The following is a 21,607-nucleotide window of genomic DNA, read 5'->3' on the forward strand; positions in this document are numbered from 1 at the left end:
TGCATTTTTTTTAGCGAGACACTAAATATAGTGTCATAAGGACATATCACTGCAGTTCCCAAAAGAAATGAACACTAGAGGCAGTAAAACTGACACTTTTTATTTCTTTTCACATAAGTTTACAGAGTTTCGATTAATAATGTGTAATTTCACAAACCTGTGATTTAGTTCCACTTCCATTTCTCTTTGAATCTACGTACGTAGAACGTACAGTAAGGTACAAAAATACGGTGTTGCGCAAATAGTGCACAGAGGTACATATTTTTATGAGACCAGGTTGCAAAACACCAGAGCCTTTTGGGTAAGCAGTAACATTGCCTACAAATTATACGTAACTTGTCATATTAGCGGTTTAAAGTTTATGATTTAAAATAAGTGCACAAATGGTATCGCACGTGTGCATTTGATCTAAGGCTTTTATTTAGGAGATTATGATGCAGATTGTGAAATGTTTGAAGAATTCAAACTCAGATCCTTTTTCTTTGTTCAGTCTGTTAAAGCAGGCCAAATTTCCCAGCAAAGAAGCTAGAGTATAAATAAATAAATGAAATAATGAATGTACTAATGGATAAACAGCCCATAAATAAATAAATCTTCATACTGGGTCGAAGAAAAGATGATAGACAGGTAGAATACTTGTTCAAAGTATTTTTGTCTTTTGGGGAAGTTGCGGAGAAGCAGTTTCCCTGACAACAACTCAGTCATAAATTATTGTGAAATTCAGCCAATCTGTCAACCTCGTCGTTTTGGAAATGTTTTCTTTCTTTCTTTCTTTCTTTCTTTCTTTCTTTCTTTCTTTCTTTCCTTTTACAAGACTTTCAAAAGTATTTCATTATGAACCAAACGATCATATCTGTCATAGTTCTGTCCCGATTGCTCAGCTATTCAGAAATTCTGAATCATTTCCAGCTGTGTTTAACGGAGAAACACACAACATGTTACGATCAGACACAACAACGACATGTCAGTCAGTGAACCGATGATACAGGCAATGTAAAAGTAAAATCCCCAAATATTCCACAGTCCCAAAAAGTAAAAAAAGAAAAACACAACAATTATTTCTGTCCTGGACCTAATGCAAGAGAAGCAAACCGCATTTGGCTTAGTTTCATGTAGGATTAACACAGGTGTGCAGGAGTCATTGTGAGTTTTCATTAAAACGTGTGTCATTTCCCACTCACCCCCCTTCATCTCCAGCTTGCCCTGCTGTAACCATATGGACCCCATACAGAGACCCATTATACTGGGAGAGTGAATTAACTTCCAGAAGAGAGAGAGAAAGAGAGAGAGAGTCTGCTTCGTGTCGTTCCTACAGCAGATTTATAATCAGCTCTCAATAATGTGTGCGCTTTACCAAGAGATTGCAGACTTATTTCCTCTGCTAAAAAGAATATTTAATGTGGGCCTGTAAAATAATACACTTTACTGAAGGACAGAAAACACAGTGGTAGTTGGTAATGGCTAAAAGCATTGATATAATACGTTGAATTGTCCTTTTATCTTTTTTTTGTTGATTAATCTAACCATTTCTGTGCACTTATCATCTTTGCATGCGTTTTAGATATGTCAGAAAATGGTGTTTTTGTACTTTCATTATTATGCATAGAGTGCAGTAATTAATATGTTTATCTTGTTTTCTAGTAAACATCAAAATGAATTGAAGATTTGTCAGTGCAGTTCTTGGGTACGGTCGCGTTTTGTTTAAAAAGGGAGGAAATGTAAAATCTCCCAGTTGACTTTTGCCAAAAATTCACCTGTCCTATAGTGGATTTTAGTTGATGGCAAAGATTGCCATTATCTCAGAAGCAAATAGGATTAGCAGTGACCTGCCAGAATATGCCGTCCCAACAACACTTTCATTTGGGCACCTGTCATTGAGGTACCAATCCTCTTAGACCTAATCAATCAAGTTGCAGACACTAAGGAGCAGCTCTCAGCAGAGACACTGGAACAAGCACTGTATACACACTGACTTACGAAATCAAATAAGCGCAGCAAAAAAATGTGTAATTGTAGTTGGAATAAAGCATAGTATAATCTGATATAATCCATGTAAAGATGAATTAGAGACATTGTAATTGATTTATTGGATCTACCTGGTAAATTTTTCCTGGCACAGTGTAAGTAATACCAACAAATTTACTTTTGCGTAAATAAAAAAATAAACAGCGATTCATAAACCACGTTATTAGTTGTTATGGTGGAGCATGCTATTAAAAAAGGATTTTCAGCCTTTTTTAAAATTGTACCAATGAAACAATTCTAAAACAAAAGAATGCCGAAAGATACCTGAATAAATTTAAACGTAAATGCTTATTTGTTGAAATATATGTATTTGCGCTAAAATGTATTGCACGCTTTTATAGTTGCACGTGTTGGGAGCGAGCATGGAGGTTTGTACTGATGGTAAAAAATCACACGGCAGGTATGGGCCACAGTTTGTGTGTGTGAAATCTAAACTGCAGTATGCAGTGCGGTGTTCTGGATAGATGGGTCACAAACAGGTTTTGACATATTCTAAAGCTAGTGGACCCAGCCATGCAATTTTAATGCATTGTGTTGCCAGTGGGAGTCATATATTATTGAAATATTTCTGTGGGCTTCCCTCTTGTAGAAAATGGCAAATTTGACAAAAATTGGTCGGAGTTATAATTTGAAACCTGATGAAGCAGTCAGCATTACGTTTTGATTTACACACACGGTTTAATATTCTTTAAAACTCAATGCAAGAAGATGCTTTGTGATCTGTTCCTCCACGCCGAATACCTTCCGTACTATTTACGTTACAATATAGCCTGCAATCTATCGGCGTGTGATTCACTGCTGTGTGATTGTGCGGAGGTCGAATGTGTCATTGTGCGTCTGATGGCGATGTCATGATTCTGTGCAGAATAGCTTTCCGAGTTTGTAATCACATTCCTTGTGACAACAAATAAATAAAGTTTTTTCCTCCAGGCTATTCCTGAACCACGAGACCCTGTTTTAATCTACCCACCTGCCGATATGCTTTCTGTGATTATACACATTCATAAATATTTAGCAATTTTTTTTTTTCTCGGCTTCTGTGGTGTCAAAATAATTGATCTGACGAGTCACAAAATAGTCGAGCTAGCTTTATTCACGGTGTCACAGGTGGTGACAGCATAGACTTGATCTATTTTTGCACAGGCTCCAGTTATGTCAACTAATGATCATTAAAATCGACTCTTTAAAATCGACTGTTATTCAAGTGGGAGGCGCCCTGTGAAATGCAATATGCAATATTACAGATAGCATTTCACCATATATTTTTAGAACGGTGACAGGTTCACCGCGATACATTTCTAATACCCACACTGTCGTTAAAGTCACAATTCCACCAAAAAAATGTTGTATTAAAGGGATAGTGCATTCAAAAATACAACTTTGGTCATTGTTTACTCATTCTCCAATTGTTTCAAACCTCTATGAGTTTTTTTTACTTCTGCTGGAAACAAAAAAATGCATTTTGAAAAACGCTGGTAACAGAGTTCAACCTGGTCTCATAAAAATATGTAATTCTCTCTGCACTTTTTGTGTGACTCTTTTTACTGAGTGGTGCTAAAACACAGGTTCGTGAACCCTGGCACATTTTATTACGTTGATATAGGTATGTATTGCGATGGTTCAAAATTGAAATATCCGCGGACTGTCGCTAAAAGTTAATGCTCTATCATGTTGGAAATATGCCCTTCACGAAATACAACCCTAAACCTACTCGACAGTGTTAGCAAATGCAAAACCGATATAAAAACGCATTTGTTGATGCAACCGTGCCATTTCGACTTTCCTTTATGCAGATTTGTACTGTTTTATCGAACCATAGCTCAACAGTTCAAACTACATGATTCAAACCCGGCGCTCCTCGCCTCTCAAGTACATCTTTGTACCCCTGAGCTACCGAACAAACTTACCGTCTACGAAAACCCATTGATATGCCAGGTGTGATGCTAACATACAAAAACCGCAGTTTTCAAATATCCCAGCATATTAACATTGTCATAACATGATATTCTTCAATAAAAGGTGTCTGAGTTTTACTGCTTCTAGTGTTCCTTTCTTTTGGAAACTGCAGTGATATGTACTTTAAGTGCATTTTAATTTTATGTTTCGCTAAATTTTGTGTTTCGCTAAAAAGTGCACCCAGGCACACTTATGCCACGAGACCAGGTAGAAAGAGTTGATGATAGCCATTGACTTCCATTGTGTTTTTTCCCTTTACTATGGAAAACAATAGCTATCGTCGGCTCGTTATCAACATTCTTCAATATATATTTTTTCGTGTTCAACACCTGAACAAAATTCATAGTTTTGGAATAAGTGGAGGGTTAATAAATGATGGCAGTATTTTCATTTTGGGTGAACTTTGGTTCGCTGTTAGAATTAGCTAAACACGCCTTCCAGTCATGTTTTTGACCAAAAGAACCAAAAGAACCAAACTACAAGAGTAAACACACCCAAAGTCAACACCCCAATCATCTGAAATTGTGTGACCTTTGTGTGAGACGCCAGTGTGAGTCAAGCCACCTGTAATGTGTATATGTGAAGTCAAAAAAGTAATAAAGCAGCTGCAATATGTGGCTGTGATTATAGCCTGATGGAGAATCATCTCGCAGAAGTGTGTGATGGGGTTTTAAGCACATGGGTAATGAGAGCAGAGGCCGTGATGTGGAAGAGCTAGTGGAGGGTGGGCACGCGCTGCAGTACTCATGCTTCCATCTGCTCCTTCTCATCGCAGCTCGCTCTGCAGAGAGCTCAGCGAGCCCCAGGAGCATTTGGAACGGGGCCCAGGGTCCGCCTCCAACATCGCTGGCAATTACTGGATAAACACATTTGAATTAGTGCCTGTATTTGGACACCGTGGTGTTGTCATATCAGCTGCTGTCGGCTGTCAACAAACAGTCCATGGAAGCGGCTGTTCAAACAATAGAGAGGGGAAAAGCATGGCTAGACCATAAAATCTGTTAAAAGTTCCTTGAAATATTTTAGCCACATGTTGTGTAAATGTTTGAATAGTATTGGCAGGGCTTATGGATATGGATGTTACGAAGGCAAGGACCTTCAATGACATGATACTGAAGGTGATATGAAGACACTGCATGCCAGATTAACGTATTATTTTGTTTGCAGAAAAAATAATTCACAGGGTTTCCTGATATCTAAATGATGTTCATAAGAAGTTGACAGTTCTGTGTGTAAAAGAAAATACATTTTTGGAAAATCATTTCATGAAAGGAACAATATTTGTTTCTTCTATGGACCAGGTCCATTCCACCTCCACCTTTGACCCCTGTGGCGACTGTGAAGAATGGGTAAATCGAGCAGATGAAATGATTAAACCAGAGCCAGTGGGAGGTACAGAAAACACCTGATGCCCTCAACAACCTAACTCATATCAAAACATTTACTCAGCCAAATCAGGACATATTACAGATACAGGAGCGCATAAGATAATAAGTTGAAGTTCAGAAAGCTCAGTTGTATGTCGACATGGTTGATAGCTGTTAATGTACAGTCACCATTTTAGATGGAACTGTTATACTGTATAAGATTGTCATTCTCCATTCTGTTGTAAAAGCTTGCTGATTTTAGGTTTCTTTTTATCTTAAGATATATAAAGAAAACATTAAATATCGGCACTGTATTTTTTTAAGTGTACTACAAAATAATAGTATTTTTATTTTAACTTTTTTGTTTAACTGTATTATCACAATTTATTAATTATTTTGCTGATTATTTTATAAAAATATCTAAATGAAATAATAATATTATTAATTATTACATTTTTATAGTTATATTTAATGTGCACACTATGTGCAGTTGTCACCAATCCAGCAGAGGGAGCCCTTACCTCTGGATGACCTGTGATCACTCCCTCTGCTGCTACTTCCTGCTTTGAGACTATAAATTCTGAAGCAGGCCCCTCACCTGCAGGTTGCATTGTTTGTTTGTTTCTAGTTAGCCTAGCCTTGTGTTTCCCGTGTCATAGATTCTTTGGTTTTGACCCTGCCTAATCTCTTTGATTGTTTGCTGCCTGACCCGACCTCTGCCTGTTTTTTGGATTCTGTTGTTGCCTTGCCTCTTATACTCTTGTTTGCTGTGTTTCGACGTCTGCTCGCATTTGACCTATGGGAGCCACTTATGAACGTTCACCCTACACCCCCGACTGTGAAGGCCGTCTGTGACTCACTGACCAGACCCGCTACGACTATGGAAGCCTTCTATGAACTCTCACCCTATTCCTTCCCTGCTATAAGAGCCACTTGTGAATCATCATCCAGTTCAGTCACTGCTATGGAGGCCACCTGTGAGCCCTCATTCTGTCCAGTCAAGACCAAGGAGGCTGCTTGTGAATTCATCCGGCCAAATCTTGGTCTTTGGAGCCATGGATGCCTGGTCTATGTTGTCTGTCTCTGCTTCTTTCAGGCCCTGGTCTCAGGTATGCTGTCCTGGCCAGCCCAGTCTGCCCTGGAGGGTTCCAGTCTGGTCTGTCTTTTGTGTCTCGTCCAGTTACTGATCCGCCCTGATGGGAGCGTCCGACTCGCCTGATCCGCCGTTGTGGGCATCCGACTCGCCTGATCTGCCCTTGAGGGCATCCGACTCGCCAGATCCGTCCTGGTGGGCGTCCGACTCACCAGATCCGCCCTGGTGGGCGTCCGACTCGCCTGATCCGCCATGGAGGCTCTCTGCTCTGCTTGCTCTGCGGCAAGTCCCTGTATCCACACATGGACCTGAGACTATAAATTCTGAAGCAGGCCCCTTACCTGCAGGTTGCATTGTTTGTTTGTTTGTTTCTAGTTAGCCTAGCCTTGTGTTTCCCTTGTCATAGATTCTTTGGTTTTGACCCTGTCTGTCTTTAATCTCTTTGATTGTTTGCTGCCTGACCCGACCTCTGCCTGTTTTTTGGATTCTGTTGTTGCCTTGCCTCTTATACTCTTGTTTGCTGTGTTTCGACGTCTGCCTGCTTTGACCATGCCTTCAGCCAATAAAAGCCTGCGAATGGATCCGCACGCCTCAGACCCCTCAACCATTACAGCAGTGTGGGCACCAAACCAAATCTCTATGTGCCCTCCTGAGAAACATACTGAAAAAACTTATATTATCCTTATGTATCCAATAAGAGGCCAGATAGATTTCCAAATGTAAGCTAAGCTTAAGCTGAAGTACCAAAGTACAAAAAAAATAAATATGATAGCATAAAGTGTATTAAACCGTGTTTTTTGTTGTTGTTTGTTTGATTGGGGTTTTTTTTGGACAGCAATACTGGTGTTTCAAGGACCAGAGAGAGGGAACATCTTTTTTTTTTGTTGTTTTACAGACCCCCTAAAGCGTGATGTGGGTTTAATTGGGTGGTAATTTAGAATGAATGGAAAATCTGTCTGAATTAATAAATAATGATGTTAATGGGAAGACTAATCAAAAACGTAAGTGAACAATTCACCCACCCAGATATCACCACTTGTCACATCACATTTAAACTTAAAATGACTTGAAAACTTGTTCCGTGGTGGGTTTTTATAGATCCAATCAACTTAAAAATTAATCAATGTGAAATTCGTGAAATTAAAGGTCTACGCAGCTTTGATGACAGTAAGAAAATATGCTGAATACTAAAAAGAACAGTTAAACATATTATATACAAATCTTTTACTCCATTCAGAATACTGAACTACACAAGAACACATGAATAATGTAATACTAACAATCTAGTAACTACTACTAGCTATCAAGAAACTCAGATTAATGAATTAGTAAGTAATAGTCAAATGTAGTAGCTCAACATTTTTCCATACCTCCCTAAGAACTACTTATAACTTCTGTATGTTCCCTAATAATACTCCCTAGTAATGACTGAAATCACTGTAAGCTTTTGTATTGTAATGGAAAGTAGTTTTTTAGCTGTTACTACATCATTTAATACATCACTTAGTATTCAAAAGTGAAGTTCAAGATCATGAACTCTCTAAAAATTACTCTCTAGAAAGTCATTTGTAAACATTTGAAGGTTTTGTAAGGTCCTGACTAGTAATTCATTTTGCTAGATTTGTTAACACTTAAATCATTACTAGTGGGTTACCATGGTCTTCACTTTAGAATACTTATCCAAATAACTAACAGTTTCATCAGCACATCATTTTTATTAAATGCAGAGGCGGTCCGTGTAATCATATCGATGATAATCGCTAGAAATGAAGTGTCCTCTTAATAGTTAACTACCAGTTTCAAATGAGCGCAATTACTCACTAAGTCATTAATCAGGGTTTCTTGTTAGGTAACTATTTAACCCTTTAAGGCATTCACACATTCATATCATGTATTATTAGGAGCATTGAAGACTGCATCTTCAAGATTTTTGTCCACTGATTATGATAAAACTTGTTTGCAGTGACAGTGATTTTAATATATTATTGTAGCCCAGTTTGTAATGATTACAGTGTTATTAGACTTTAGCCATTTATATGTTTATAAGCAACTAAAAAATGTCAGGGCATGTCATGTGTTTGCATGTTTTTAACATCATGTTTCAGATTGCATGTAAAAAAAAACAAACAAAAAAACACCCGGGCCTACACCTGCTTGCAATCAAGACATCACTCAAACAGGACCTGCCTGACAAAGTGAAAAAGATCCTCAAAACCTACACATCATGTTGTGATCCAAATAAATTCAGGATCAAATGAGAAAGAAAGTAATTAAGATCTATCAGTCTAGAAAAGGTTATAGGTTATTTCTAAAGCTTTGGGACCATTATCCACAAATGGAATGGAAAAACAAGGAACAGTGGTAAACCTTTCCAGGAGTCTCCGGTTGACCAAAATTACCCCACGAGAGCAGTGACGACTCATCCAAGAGGTCACAAAAGACCCCGCAACAACACCCAAAGAACTGCAGGCCTCACTTGCCTCAGTTAAGGTCAGTGTTCATGACTCCACCATAAAAACATAAAGGCCAGAAAAACCTGATGATCCCCGAGACCTTTGGGAAAATACTCTGTGGACCGACGAGACAAAAGTTACATTTTTTGGAAGGTGTGTGTCCCATTCAATCTGGTATAAAAGTAACACAGCATTTCTGAAAAAGAACATACCAGTATTAAAATATGGTGGTGGTGGTAGTGTGATGGTCTGGGGCTGTTTTGCTGCTTCAGGATCTGGAAGACTTGCTGTGATAAATGGAACCATGAATTCTGCTGCCTACCAAAAAATCCTGATGGACAATGTAATGCCATCTGTTTTGTGACCTCAAGCTGAAGCGATCTTGGGTTCTGCAGCAGGACAGTGATCCAAAATACAACAGCAAGTCCACCTCTTAAATGGATGAATAAAAACAAAATGAAGACTTTGGAGTGGCATAGTCAAAACTCAATCCTATTGAAATGCCATGGCATGACTTTAAAAAGGTTTGAAAACCCTAAAATGTGGCTGAATTACAACAATTTGGCAAAGATTAGTGGGCCAAAATTCAGCGCTGTAACAGACTCATTGCAAGTTCATTTAAATGTAATATTTAAATTAGTTTGATTACCCAAAGCATTAAAATGTGACTTCTAAATACATTTCAGCAACACGTTTATATTACTGTACCTTTCAGCTGTGTTAAAAATATATTCCGCAGCAAACCCAACCCTAAACCTACCCGATATTGTTAACGAATTCAAAAGTGATATAAAACACATTCGCTGATGTCTTGAATCAGAGCTGTTTTGTTAACAGTTGATTCACAGGGTTCACTAGTGCAACGCTGCATAGTGTGAGCTACCGAGAAAACCTATTGAGTTAGGAAACTCGTTCATATGAAGCTGATATGTGAGGCTAACATCCAAATATATCAGTTTTCAAATGTTACAGCATTTTGTTTGAATTTGAATAGGTTTGAATTCACAACATAATATTCCTCATGCAATTATGCAACGATTTATTAATCTAAACTGCCGACCTGCAAGTCATACATTGTGTGAAAAGGAATAAAAGCTTTGGGAGTTTTATCGCCTCTAGTGTTCATCTCAAATGGAAACTGCAGCGATTCATATGCATAAGCAAGTTTTTGGAGTTTTGCAGAAATATAAATAGAATGAGCCTAAGTTGTCAAAACTTCTCCAGGCCCCCAAAACACACGTAGACCCCAGACCGTTAATTAATGTCAGGAGTGCAAGATAATCAATTGGTAAGTTTTGTTATGTTGAATAGAATAACATATTCAGTCACGTCTGAGGTTCATTTGTGTTCACATAGTTGCAGTGAACAGCATCCTTTAGGGCTTGCTTTTGTCCAAAAGTGTGCATATTTGGACAAGATTTTTTTATATTTACAGATAAATTTTTTTAAGCAAATGTTATAGAGGAAGCTCTTTGACGGCAGATGCAACAGAGACAAATGGGCTCATGCCATATTGTGATGATATAGTTATTTGGAGAATAATAGGGATCAGCCTGCATCAGTTTTAAATGCTAAATACTACAACAATACTGGTATTTTTCAATTAACTTGATAAGAAATACACTTTTCTTGCTATTAACAACTCCTAATTTGCTTCTTATTATAGTTGGTATGTGTAGATGTTGATATGTGCTCATAAGCAATAATAAACAGCTAGTATGTTAATAACAGGCAGGCTAATGCGCAAGTAGTTAATAGCGAGAATTGGTACAAAAATACAGTTTTTAGTTTTGTTTTAAGCAATAAAGCATTAATTACATATAAAAATAATATCTTTGTTTCTTTCTGGGCAGAGTAAATGATGTTAGATTTAAAAACTGTGTCAACGTTACTTGCGATTTGTACGTGAACTTATTTTAAATGAATGTGAGGACTTTGCCTCCTCATTTCAGAACACCAAATCTATATTTAGAGATCCCTTCACGGTATTAAAAATACTGAGGAAAACATGCAGCCCTAATCTAAATTCATCCTCCTAGGTGATTCAAATTTTTTGAATTTATAAGCATAATATTTGGACCTTCTGGAAACTGTTTTGCACTGTTCCCTCGTTCCCACCTTTAGTTGATTAAGAAAAAAAAAAGTTTGTGGTTAGGCAGTCCACCATATGTGCACTGACAGTCAAGTTCACTGTGAGCATAATAAATTATAGAGCAAGGGACAGGGGTGTAGGTACAAGGGACAGTGTTGACGGCGATGTCAAAAAGCATCAGTAAAAATGACAAGCCCAAGCTTCTGACCTGCAACAGTGACACTTGAGCTTCTAATCGGAAGATACAGCTCTCCCCTCTGTCTAACTCAGACAGGCAGACGCGGGACAGTTCAGTTACTTATCAAATCCAATATGGTGCTGTGTTGCCTTATAATAATAAAAATAAATCAATCGATAAATGAAATTAATAAATATGTAATAACATTTTAATTTAGAAAAAAATGTATTTATAACATTTAATGTTGCTGTTCAGTATTTATTATTAAAATCAAGAGTTGTAATTGTTAATAATGTTTACAGCTCATTAATAAATTCTGTAAGAAATGCACTATAATACGTTATAACATGTTACCTTATACACACACACACAAACACTGTTTTATATAAGCAATAAAATAGACAGTGTTAGAAAAACTAAGGTTACTCACTCTTCATATATCTGTATAATAAAGTTATTGTTTTCTACATTGTCATCAGACCGGAGTTGCCATGACGACAAAGTGGGATGGTGTGGTGAATGTCACCTTTGCTGTCTAAGCTCTCATGTCTGGAGCTCAGGTCTGTGTGTGTGTATATGTCGAGCTCTTGAGTGTGTGTGACGGGGCGCGGAGGGTGGCCCCCTGGGCCCCTGCTGCCCTGACGGCCCTGCCACAGCTGCACTCAGGTGAAACCGACGTGGTGGCAGCAGCATGAAAGCTCCGAAAAACAGAAAGAAAACGTCCCTCCAAGATCAAAGACCGAACTCTGTTTCTCGGTAGCCAAATAGCTGATGTCTAGATGTGGTGCTGTAGTAAAAAAAAAAAAACTAGAGCTCTCGTTAAGGCTAAAACTAGGTGTGCTGATTGCAATACAGTGTGTGTGTGTGTGTGTGTGTGTGTGTGTGTGTGTGTGTGTGTGTGTGTGTGTGTGTGAGTGTTTTAATGGTCCTTACAAAAAACATTATGCTACTTAATACCTAAATTTAACAACTACCTTTCTAACTAGCAATAAGCAGCAAACTAGGAATTTAATGATGGAAAAGTCATAGTCAATAGTGAATAAGTGTTCCCTATTCTAAAGTGTTACTGACAATGCTTCTTTTCAAGAATGAAGAGAAACAAGCTATTATTTAAATGCTTGCGTTTCCCCTCATAATTTGATATTAATTAGACATGCCTGCAAAATGTTTTAAAGAAAATTTGAGGGCTTTACCTATTTCCATCCACTGAGGCACTGACTTATGATTGCATTGTTTCTTCATTTGTGCTTTATTTACATTGTGGTTGTTGATTTGATCAATAAAAGGGAAAGTTCTTCACAAAAATGAAAATGAATTAGTCATCCTAATGCTTTGTTCCATTCCCCTATTTACTCAAGTCCTCTGTTTATCCTTGGGACACAGTTGAAGATATTTTTAAATCCTATAGGTTTTTATCCGTCCATTGACCACTTAGTAACTTTTGTTTATATTGAATTTTTAACAATACAGATTGTATCAAAGCACTAAACAGTAGCAAATAGGAGAACAGAGTGATAGTAATGACCAGTAAAATGACAAGATTAAACACAATTTTTTATTAAATCCAGAGATGGTCTCTGTAATCAAATTGCTGACAATCACTAGAAATGAAGTGTCCCCAACTAAGCAAGTCAGAGGCGACAGCTGCAGGAAACCAAAGCCCATCCATGACAGAATGGAGAAAACCAGGCTAAGTTTGGACCAGTTCTCCTATGGCCAGACGCCCAGCACTTAATTTTCAGTTCAATTTGAAGTGCTTGTTAGATTGTGCAAAGGACTTATATGGGGTTTGTGTGTGGTTGTATGGGTTATATCATGCTCTTACGTAAACACAATATGCATGGGTTGTGGTGTTCACATGTACCTGTGAAGAGGAAGAGGTTATTGCGAATGTGTGTTGCAAGCAGAAGTGATTTTTTTCTTTTTCTTTTTTTTCTTTTGTTTTCTCCACATTTCTGTCACTTCAAGTCAAGTCAAGTCAAGTCAAGTGGCTTTTATTGTCATTTCAACTACATATAGCTGTGCAGTACATAGTGAAATGAGACAGCGTTTCTCCAGGACCTGGTGCTACATGGAGTCACACTTACAACACAATACAAAAGAACTCACATATTGAGCTAAGACAGTGACATAAAGTGCAAAGTGTGCGGACTAGTGCAAACAGCAAGGGAGTAGAGTGCAAACCCAGTGTGCAAACTAGTGCAAACAGTGCAAAGACAAAATTAGTGCAAGGCAAAGACATAATTAGTGCAAGAACACAAAATACAAACAACAATAAATATGAGGTTCACAATAAATATGAAGTTCAAAAACCACTTCAGAAAATTAAGGTTAAATCACTGGAGTAATATGGGCTACTTTAATTATGTTTTCACTACTTTTCTGGGCCTTCATTGCTAGTGAAAGTTGCTTAGGCTGCCAATTGAGATGCCTGATTTCATTTAAAATGTCTTCAGTTGCGGATAAACTAAAGTCTTAGGGGACTGGAACAACGTGAGGGTGAGTAATTAATGACACAATTTTCCTTTTTTGGTGAATTTTTAAACCTTTTAAACCTTGCACATTTAAAATTAGTTAGTGATAGTTCAGTTTATTGTATTTTAGGTGTTTTTTTAAGGTATTGTACCAAACTGACTGAAGACATTTTTTTAAGGTATTCTACCAAACTGACTGAAGACATTTGTTTTAACATCATGTTTTATTGACATTACACACGGTTAGGACTCATCAAAAGCTGCTCTCTACACTATTAAAGGCTATTGTTTAAGGGAATACATTTGTGTCACTTTTGATGTGAGGCGGGAAATAGATTATGCATTATCTTGGGCCCTTTGGGTGTACTAGTCCATCTCAGCATTCGTTAAGGCAAGACCCTGTAGACCTGCTAGGTTATGTTCTGCAGTGTGTGGCCGGTATCTCTGACAGGTCATTATTGGCCATCATGCTGAGTGACGGACTGCAAGGACTGAGCTTGCATTCATTTCTTTTGCCATTATTGAGAAAAAGAAGCAGCTCCTCTCTCTCTCTTAGGATTCATCAGAATGATCAGAGAGCAGTGCAAAGAAGTACACTGCGTTCAGAGCATCGCAAGGATTTGTACTGATGCGTGAGACACAACTGCAGCCCTTTATTGCACACATAGCTTATTTTAAAGAAATTAGAGTTAAATTAACTTCATGGTTATATTAATATATTTAGATTTACTTTAGATATAGTCTTTATTTATTTGTTTTTACTTTCTTAGGTATCATTGTTCTGCTTTCATAATACGTTTTGCAAATGGAATTTGGAATTGTTCTTAAAGAAACATACTCAATAAGACAAACTAGAAATGCACTTTTGCAGCTGAAACCAAGAGGCCAAAACCATGTAAAAAACGACAGTAGTCATAATTTGCATGCTACTTGTTTATTTAAATAGCGCCATTTAAAGTTTGGAGTCAGCGTGAATTGCGATAAATGGATCTTCTTCCTGGTTGCTGATTCTGAAGGAAGCATATCCATTTCCTCCAACCACCACCTGTTTCCCAGTACATCTGCCACTTTCCTTCTGACCAGAGATCACATCACAGTAGGTGCCTCCTGGCAGACCGGTGTTTAGGGACTCGTTCAACTCCCTAAAGCACAAGTGAATATTACAGATTACATACTGTTAATAACAGTGACTGTAGGTATTTACATAACACATACTACTACAGTAGTTTTTTTTAAATACAGTTACATCTCCCAATAGAAGTACAAACTAACATCTTTTCTCATATTGTACCTTTCTTTAAAAATAGATTCTTACCAGTCATCGTTGTTAATGACAATGAACCCTCTACTACCACGGCTGAAAGAGATCTGGTTGCTTCCATTGTCCCACCAGTTAGAGAATGTCTGTCCATTTACAACATTACGGAAGGCCACCATGTTTCTGTGGAGTAAGGTATGTTTTTATTGTACATTCCCTGAGGTAACCAAACATGCAATTTTACCAGGACGCGTCCTGGCCAGGATTTCTATATTGCTTAGATTCAAAGTACATCCAGAGCATTTTGGAACCGATCTCACACACTGCTCGATCTGCACCATAAAATGGCCTTTGTAACAAATTCATAGGTGCAAAAACTTGGAGTACAATTTCTCTTATGCAAGATGTTTTTTTCAAAACATGAAATATTCTTACAATGTAAAATGAATGTTTTCTATTTCCGTACATATAGCATGTGATGGCAAAGCTTATTTTAAAATATTTGCACCCTTTATGTTTACACCCTTGCTGAATAAAGTGACTTTTGTATTTTTAGAAGCCTAAGGCATTTTTTCAATGAAACTGTAGGATAGAACTCACTTGATCTGACGCCATCTGTGCTCGCAAACCCAGCCATCTCCACAGGTAGAGTCAGGGTTGATGGGAACAGGTTTGGTGGATCCATCACCATTGCTGGGGGGTCCTTGCCAGTCATTCTGGTCCTGCGTAATGATAAAGTGAGTAATTATTAAAAGAGAAGAGAAAGAGGGAGAGAGTAACCAACCAGATTAGCATTTAGTTTCTCACTCGATTAAGCTCAATCATCTACCTGTCCATTCACGATGTTGCGGTCCCACCGGTAGCTGGACATTACTCTGGTAAATCCGTATGGGTGGGCCAACATAAAGGCTACAGCCATTTTGTAAATCCTAGAAAGAGAAGGATGATTACACATTAAAAGGAAATGTTATGCTTTAATTTGCCAAGCAAATGTTTTTTTGTAAAATAAAATAATGTGAAGTCGCACCTGGCGTCCCAGAATGTGACAATAGATGCACCTCCAGCACCATGTCCTCTCTGGTTATCATGGTTGTCCACAAACACCAGAGCTTTATCAGAAGCCATGAAGCCCCAACCCTCACCCCAGTTTCTGAAACAAAAGCAGTTCGTCTGTCAATTTTAAGTTGCAAGAAACAATAAATAAATCAGATAACAAAACAAAGCTCCCTTGTTTCTGTTTAAATCTGAACAACAAGGTTCATATATTTATGCGATATTACACTGAATGAATCGACATCTTGAACAAATTAGGTTCAAATTAACATGGAGTAATTTCTTCACCTTACTTAATCTATTTTTGTTTACGCTATTAAAATTTTCCACCACTTTAGAACTCCCACCTGCCTCAGCAGCGGTGTTCCATTCCAGCCCTTCTCTGATTCTGTTTCTTACTCATAAAAAATTCGCAAAAGGGTGCGAAGAAATGAAATAATTTAATCGTGAAACTGTCACTTGTTTCTGAATGAATCTGTATTTCATGCAATTTAAAAAGTATCACTTTTTTGCTCCTGAAGATCAATAAGAAATCGGCATATGAATGATTCAGTCACTCTCTCATACATATTTTGCTAACTGGACTATATAGATATTTAATGTAATCCACAACTTTACTTACTTGACATAGGACAGTTTTTCTCCATTCCATTTGCGAATGATATTGCCCAGCTTGGCACCATACTTGAACTCAGTCACTCTTCCAATTCCAGTATATTCACCCGATGTAATGGGCTCCCCACCAAGATCAATAACCTAATAGCATACCAAGTAAGTCACTAATACATATTTTGCCACCTTTATATATATATTTTTTGTAAATAAATGTACATACCTCTTGGAAGATAAAAGGTCTGGCACCGGATGAAAACCACTTTGTGTTCAGATTATTAAGACGGCCATAGACAGCAGAAAGATCACCGGGCCACATGTGTTTGCAGGCGTCCACTCTGAATCCTGCCACTCCCATGTCAATCAGCTTGTTCATGTAGTCAGCCACCTTACCTCGCACATAGTCCTTCTCCAGAGCCAAGTCCAGAAGACCGACCAGACGACAGTTTCTCACCTGCCATCGTTAAAGGTTTTTAATACGACAAAAACAAGAGTCTGCTCTGCACAATAAATCAGCGGTGGCTTCGACAAAATAGTAATATCGTACTTGATTGATATCCTGGTAGTTCTCAATGTTTCCACTGCCAGTGTTGCATTTGCCGTCATTAAAATCCAAGTTGGAGTAAGGAACTGTAGGGAAATTCTTGCTGTTGGCATCAAAATATGAACCACAGCTTGAGTGGGTACCTGATCCTCCACCTGCTCCACACATGTGGTTGATGACTGCATCAACGTAGATGTTCACCTACAAAACAAACAGAAGTCTGTGAATTTTACACAGGGAAAATAAAAATGCAAACTAGGGTTAAACACTAGTTATCATTTATATTTACCCCAACATTGTTGCATCTAGTGATCATGTCTCGCAGCTCATTTTCATTTCCCGATCTGGAACACAGATTGTAACCAATTGGCTGATATCTCTGCCACCAAGGGTGCCATGGGTTTGTGACGACAATGCTTTCACTTGGAGGGGAGATCTGAAATGGAAAATCAATATCTTATTACTATTATTTATATATATATATATATATATATATATATATATATATATATATATATATATATATATACATTTGTTTTTTTTCACAAAAAGCTCATAAAGTGATGAAATGCATGAAGTGCAAATAATGTCATTGCAGGCTTAATAATAATCCTGCATTTAAAAATACCTGAACTCCACCAAAGCCATTTGGTCCGAGGAAACGCTCACACTCCGCTGCAATATCAGCCCAGCGCCACTCAAACAGGTGGACTATAGCAGTTTTTCCATCTTTAGTGTTTGGGTTAAACTGAGCAAGGCTCAGTCCAAACAGCGCTGCCAAGATTAAAAGCTTCATCCTTCCCTGGTTCAGAGAAAAACCTACAACAAAACCAAGGCTGATGTTCAGTTTATATACAAAATGACATTTACCCTTTATCCAATCAAGGGCTTCAAAGTTTTGGGAAAGCCACTTTGAACAGGTGAAAAACACTCTCCATTTCTCATGGTGCAACTAAAAATACAGACCTCCCCAGATAAACTTATCAGCATAAACATCAAGACATATAACACTGTTAGGTAACAAAAAAACATGTGTAATGAAAAATATACCCCCATATAAAACACTCACTTGACTGTGCTTTAAAAGTCTTTTTTCCCTAAAAGAATGAACTACTAAATATACATTACAATAAAAGTAACATACTAAACAAAATGAAATATTAAAACTTTCTAAATAAGGATAAATATTGTATTTTATATATTTCTGTGATGATAAGAGGTGTTTTTTGAAAATCTAAAACTGTGGACAGTTTTGTTAGGGTAAGAATGTAGTTCTTAGGGTAAGTATAAAATCCACTGTGTCTTTGGAATGTCTCCTTACAAAATGGAAACCAGTGTGTGTGTCTTCCTAACTTCATTAAGGAACAATCTAACAAAAAACTAGTTTTCCTGTACTTTTCTAAATTGCTTTGACTCAAAATACTTCGAGAGTGTTTCGAAAATACAGGGAACCAATGTCAAACACCGATCTGTCTGCACGTAAACAAAGCCAAAACCTAGATATTTTAGGCAATATAAAATTCCTAAATGGCTCTTATGGTCACTCTAAACTAGCTGTTAAAAATGTCTTATAAATCTATGGAATGTCTCTATTTATATGGTTAAGTAAACGTGTGTGTGTCTATGCGTGTATGTGTGCAGATGAGCCTATACAGTCTGTAAATGTACAAACTGTGCAATTTGATGGAGGAAATTGCAGATTTGAATTAGGTGACAGAGAGATGTGAGAAGGAGGCAGAGTTGGAAACAGAGCTTATGTTGGCTCTGCAGTCAGAAAATCCAAGCCACACAAAAACATATAAAACTTAAACCTCTCTCTCTATCTATATGACCTTACAGAAGAAAAGGGTCCTGAGAAACAACAGACAGGTTGGCACAAGTAGTCTGTTAGTGATAAAATGTTTCAAATATGGTTGGTTAATGCTCTCCTTAAAACACTTCAAAGTAATCACTGTCCCAACTCTTTCCACTAGAGGACACTCCACACAATCAAATGCCATATCAGACAATAATGGTGAACAGAATACTTAGACTGCTTTTTTATATATATTTTTTTTATCAGACAATGAAATACATGAGTATCACTCTCTCCAAAGAAAAAAAAAAGAAGAACGAACAGTGAAACAGTTTGACTTTCAGAAATGGTCACTAAGTTGACAAACTTAACAGATTTCAGCTCTTGTCAGGCTACTTGGATGTGTTTCCCAGTGTGCGCCAAGTAGTTTTTAGCCTGGCATCAGGGGGTATGTCCCTAACCCTCACTTTGGCCAGACCATTCTGTGTGTCTTCACTGACACACTGAACCGCTACTTTGCCAGATATTATGTATTTTTAATGACTACAGGGTTCACATGCATATTTAAGACTTTTAAGACTACACCAACCACATGTGTGCAATCTTTGTCAAGGCATTCATTGACCCACTGGCATTGTACAAACCATATATCCTAATGCAATCATGTGTTAATGATCTTATAGTGGCTGTTGTCATGTTTCTGCTGTGTAAAAGCCTTAATATGCTCTGGCTGAAACTCATGTTGTTTGTCATGTTTCAACCTCTCTGTTCTTAAGTTGCCAGGCATACATTCCGGGTATAATGCACATTCATTTTTATTTGTGTATATACACTTTAGGCTGCCACGGTAGATTATAAGAGTAACCCCCAAAAATACCCAACCCATGCACGACTGCATAATTTACTTTTATGCATTTAGCAGATACTTTCATCCAAAGCGACTTACAACTGAGGAATTTAATAAGCGAGTCATAATAAAAAGGCAAATAGACACAGGGAGTGCTTGCAACACAGTTTCGGGCATTGTTCAAATTATAAAGTAGTTTGACGGGGAGAGATTAAAGAAAGGTTCTCTTCAGGAACTCGAGCTGCTTCGAAAAGCTTATGGGGAACGCTTTCAGAGTGGCGGCTTTTCTGTTGTTAGTCTTATTTATTGTTGTCTGTCCAAAATAAAAATGAGCTCTCACAAAGAGACAGAGAACAAGGGCTAGAGCAAATCATGTTTTAAGTGTGTGCTCGTCCATTCAACATATTCATCAGGGTGAACGACACACATAGCCTGTGCGTGGCTTACCTGGGAGTGAAGCATGCAAACTCAGCTCTCGAGGGAGAGTATGGTTATAAGGCGATGCCATGAGAAGAGTAAATGCTCTCAAGCTATCTCTCTTTCGCCGCAGCATCATCTTTAAAGGCTCTGGCCTTGCCTTCCAAGCCAGCTTCAGTGCTGGTGGGCAAAGAGTACTCTGCGGTCGGTCAGGCTGGTGAGTGTTACAGGTGTACCAAGCTGACCTGCTGAAAGAGCTGTATGAGTGTGAGCGGATTAGCAGTGATGCCATTACTGAGCTCCAGAGAATGACTGACCTCTCCTCTCATGCCACCAAAGAGATCTCTCACGTCATCAGCCGGCCTATGGCAGCCATGGTGATGACAGAGAGGCATCTTTGGCTGACTCTGTCTGAAATCAAAGAGAATAACAGAGTCTGCTTGATGCCAATCCCCAATTGCGCCTCAGTGCCTGTTAGACGACGCCGTCAACAGACACCAGGAGGCATGCAAACAAGCGGTGGCATTTCAGCAGTTTCTCCCTTGTTGCTCTTTATCTCGGGGGCTGCTGGGAGGGAGGAGCCCTCCACAAGTACCGATTCCTCACACCAGGAGGTGCAGAAGCAGAGTGTTGCCAGACTCCTCTCACTGAGAGCCATCTACATTCCCAGGCATCTCAGTGTAGGAGCAGACATCCTGTCGAGACAAGAGCTGGATGCTTCACTATGAAGTGGGCAGAGGTGGACCTCTTCGCGACTCGAGAGAATGTGCATTGTTCCTTCTGGTTCTCTCTAGTTTATCCAGCTCCACTGGGGTTGGATGCCATGGCTAAGGCTGCATCTGTGCGCTTTTCCCCGATTATTCTGCTAAGTGGTCAGTCAACTTCTTGTAGCGCCATTCTGGATGAACCTAATCTCAGGATATTTGTAACTCTGTGAGGTGGTCCATGCCCTTGACTTTCGTGTGCTTCTACCAATTAGACTTGCAAGCCACTCCGGGCTCTTCTGTTCTCTCACTCTAGCTGTGCCCGCTATGCCACATGGAAGAGCCATTTTAAAATGAGTACAAAGTGTATCTCTGCTGACAGAAGAGCTTAGTAGTTTTGTTTGGTGGATATTCTTCAAAAGGTCGCTACAATGATGAAGAGAGACAGAGAAGATTAATTATTGAATAACAATTTGTTATTTTTATTTTCTTTGTGTACAAAACTATTCTTGTCATTTTATAAAATGCAGATTGAACCACTGATGGCAGATGGACTGTCAAGTTTTTCATACTTTCTGGACCTTGAATTTACTTGGTAGCCAATGGGACAGTCCAAAACTCTCAGGTTTTCATCTATAATATCTTAAAATGTGTTTTCTGATGATGAACGAAGCTTTTACAGGTTTGGAACAAAATAGTGACAACATTTTCATTTTGGGGTGAAGTATCCCTTTAATAT

At 38.3% G+C, this 21,607-nt stretch overlaps 1 protein-coding gene across 1 annotated transcript; it reads right to left on the reverse strand.

Moving 5' to 3' along the window:
- Nucleotides 1-14,556: 14,556 nt before the first annotated feature.
- amy2a (amylase alpha 2A) lies at nt 14,557-17,936 on the reverse strand. The gene is made up of 10 exons (XM_043254118.1): nt 17,734-17,936; nt 17,395-17,541; nt 17,109-17,306; nt 16,785-17,015; nt 16,572-16,705; nt 15,924-16,046; nt 15,726-15,825; nt 15,497-15,618; nt 14,954-15,079; nt 14,557-14,780 (listed from the first exon to the last, which is right to left on the reverse strand). The coding sequence occupies exons 1-10, from the start codon at nt 17,899-17,901 to the stop codon at nt 14,591-14,593; spliced, it is 1,539 nt and encodes a 512-aa protein (XP_043110053.1). The 5' UTR covers nt 17,902-17,936; the 3' UTR covers nt 14,557-14,590.
- Nucleotides 17,937-21,607: the final 3,671 nt, after the last annotated feature.

The sequence above is a fragment of the Puntigrus tetrazona genome, chromosome 2 (genome assembly GCF_018831695.1).
Source record: "Puntigrus tetrazona isolate hp1 chromosome 2, ASM1883169v1, whole genome shotgun sequence".
Taxonomy (NCBI): Eukaryota; Metazoa; Chordata; class Actinopteri; order Cypriniformes; family Cyprinidae; genus Puntigrus; species Puntigrus tetrazona.

Bases quoted from the DNA above. Each gene is read 5' to 3' on its own strand.
- amy2a (XM_043254118.1), bottom strand. From the start codon at position 17,901: ATGAAGCTTTTAATCTTGGCAGCGCTGTTTGGACTGAGCCTTGCTCAG. The intron at 16,706-16,784 runs GTATGTACATTT...GTATGCTATTAG, and splicing joins GACCTTTTATCTTCCAAGAG to GTTATTGATCTTGGTGGGGA. The intron at 16,047-16,571 runs GTAAGTAAAGTT...CTTTTGTTTCAG, and splicing joins GAAAAACTGTCCTATGTCAA to AAACTGGGGTGAGGGTTGGG.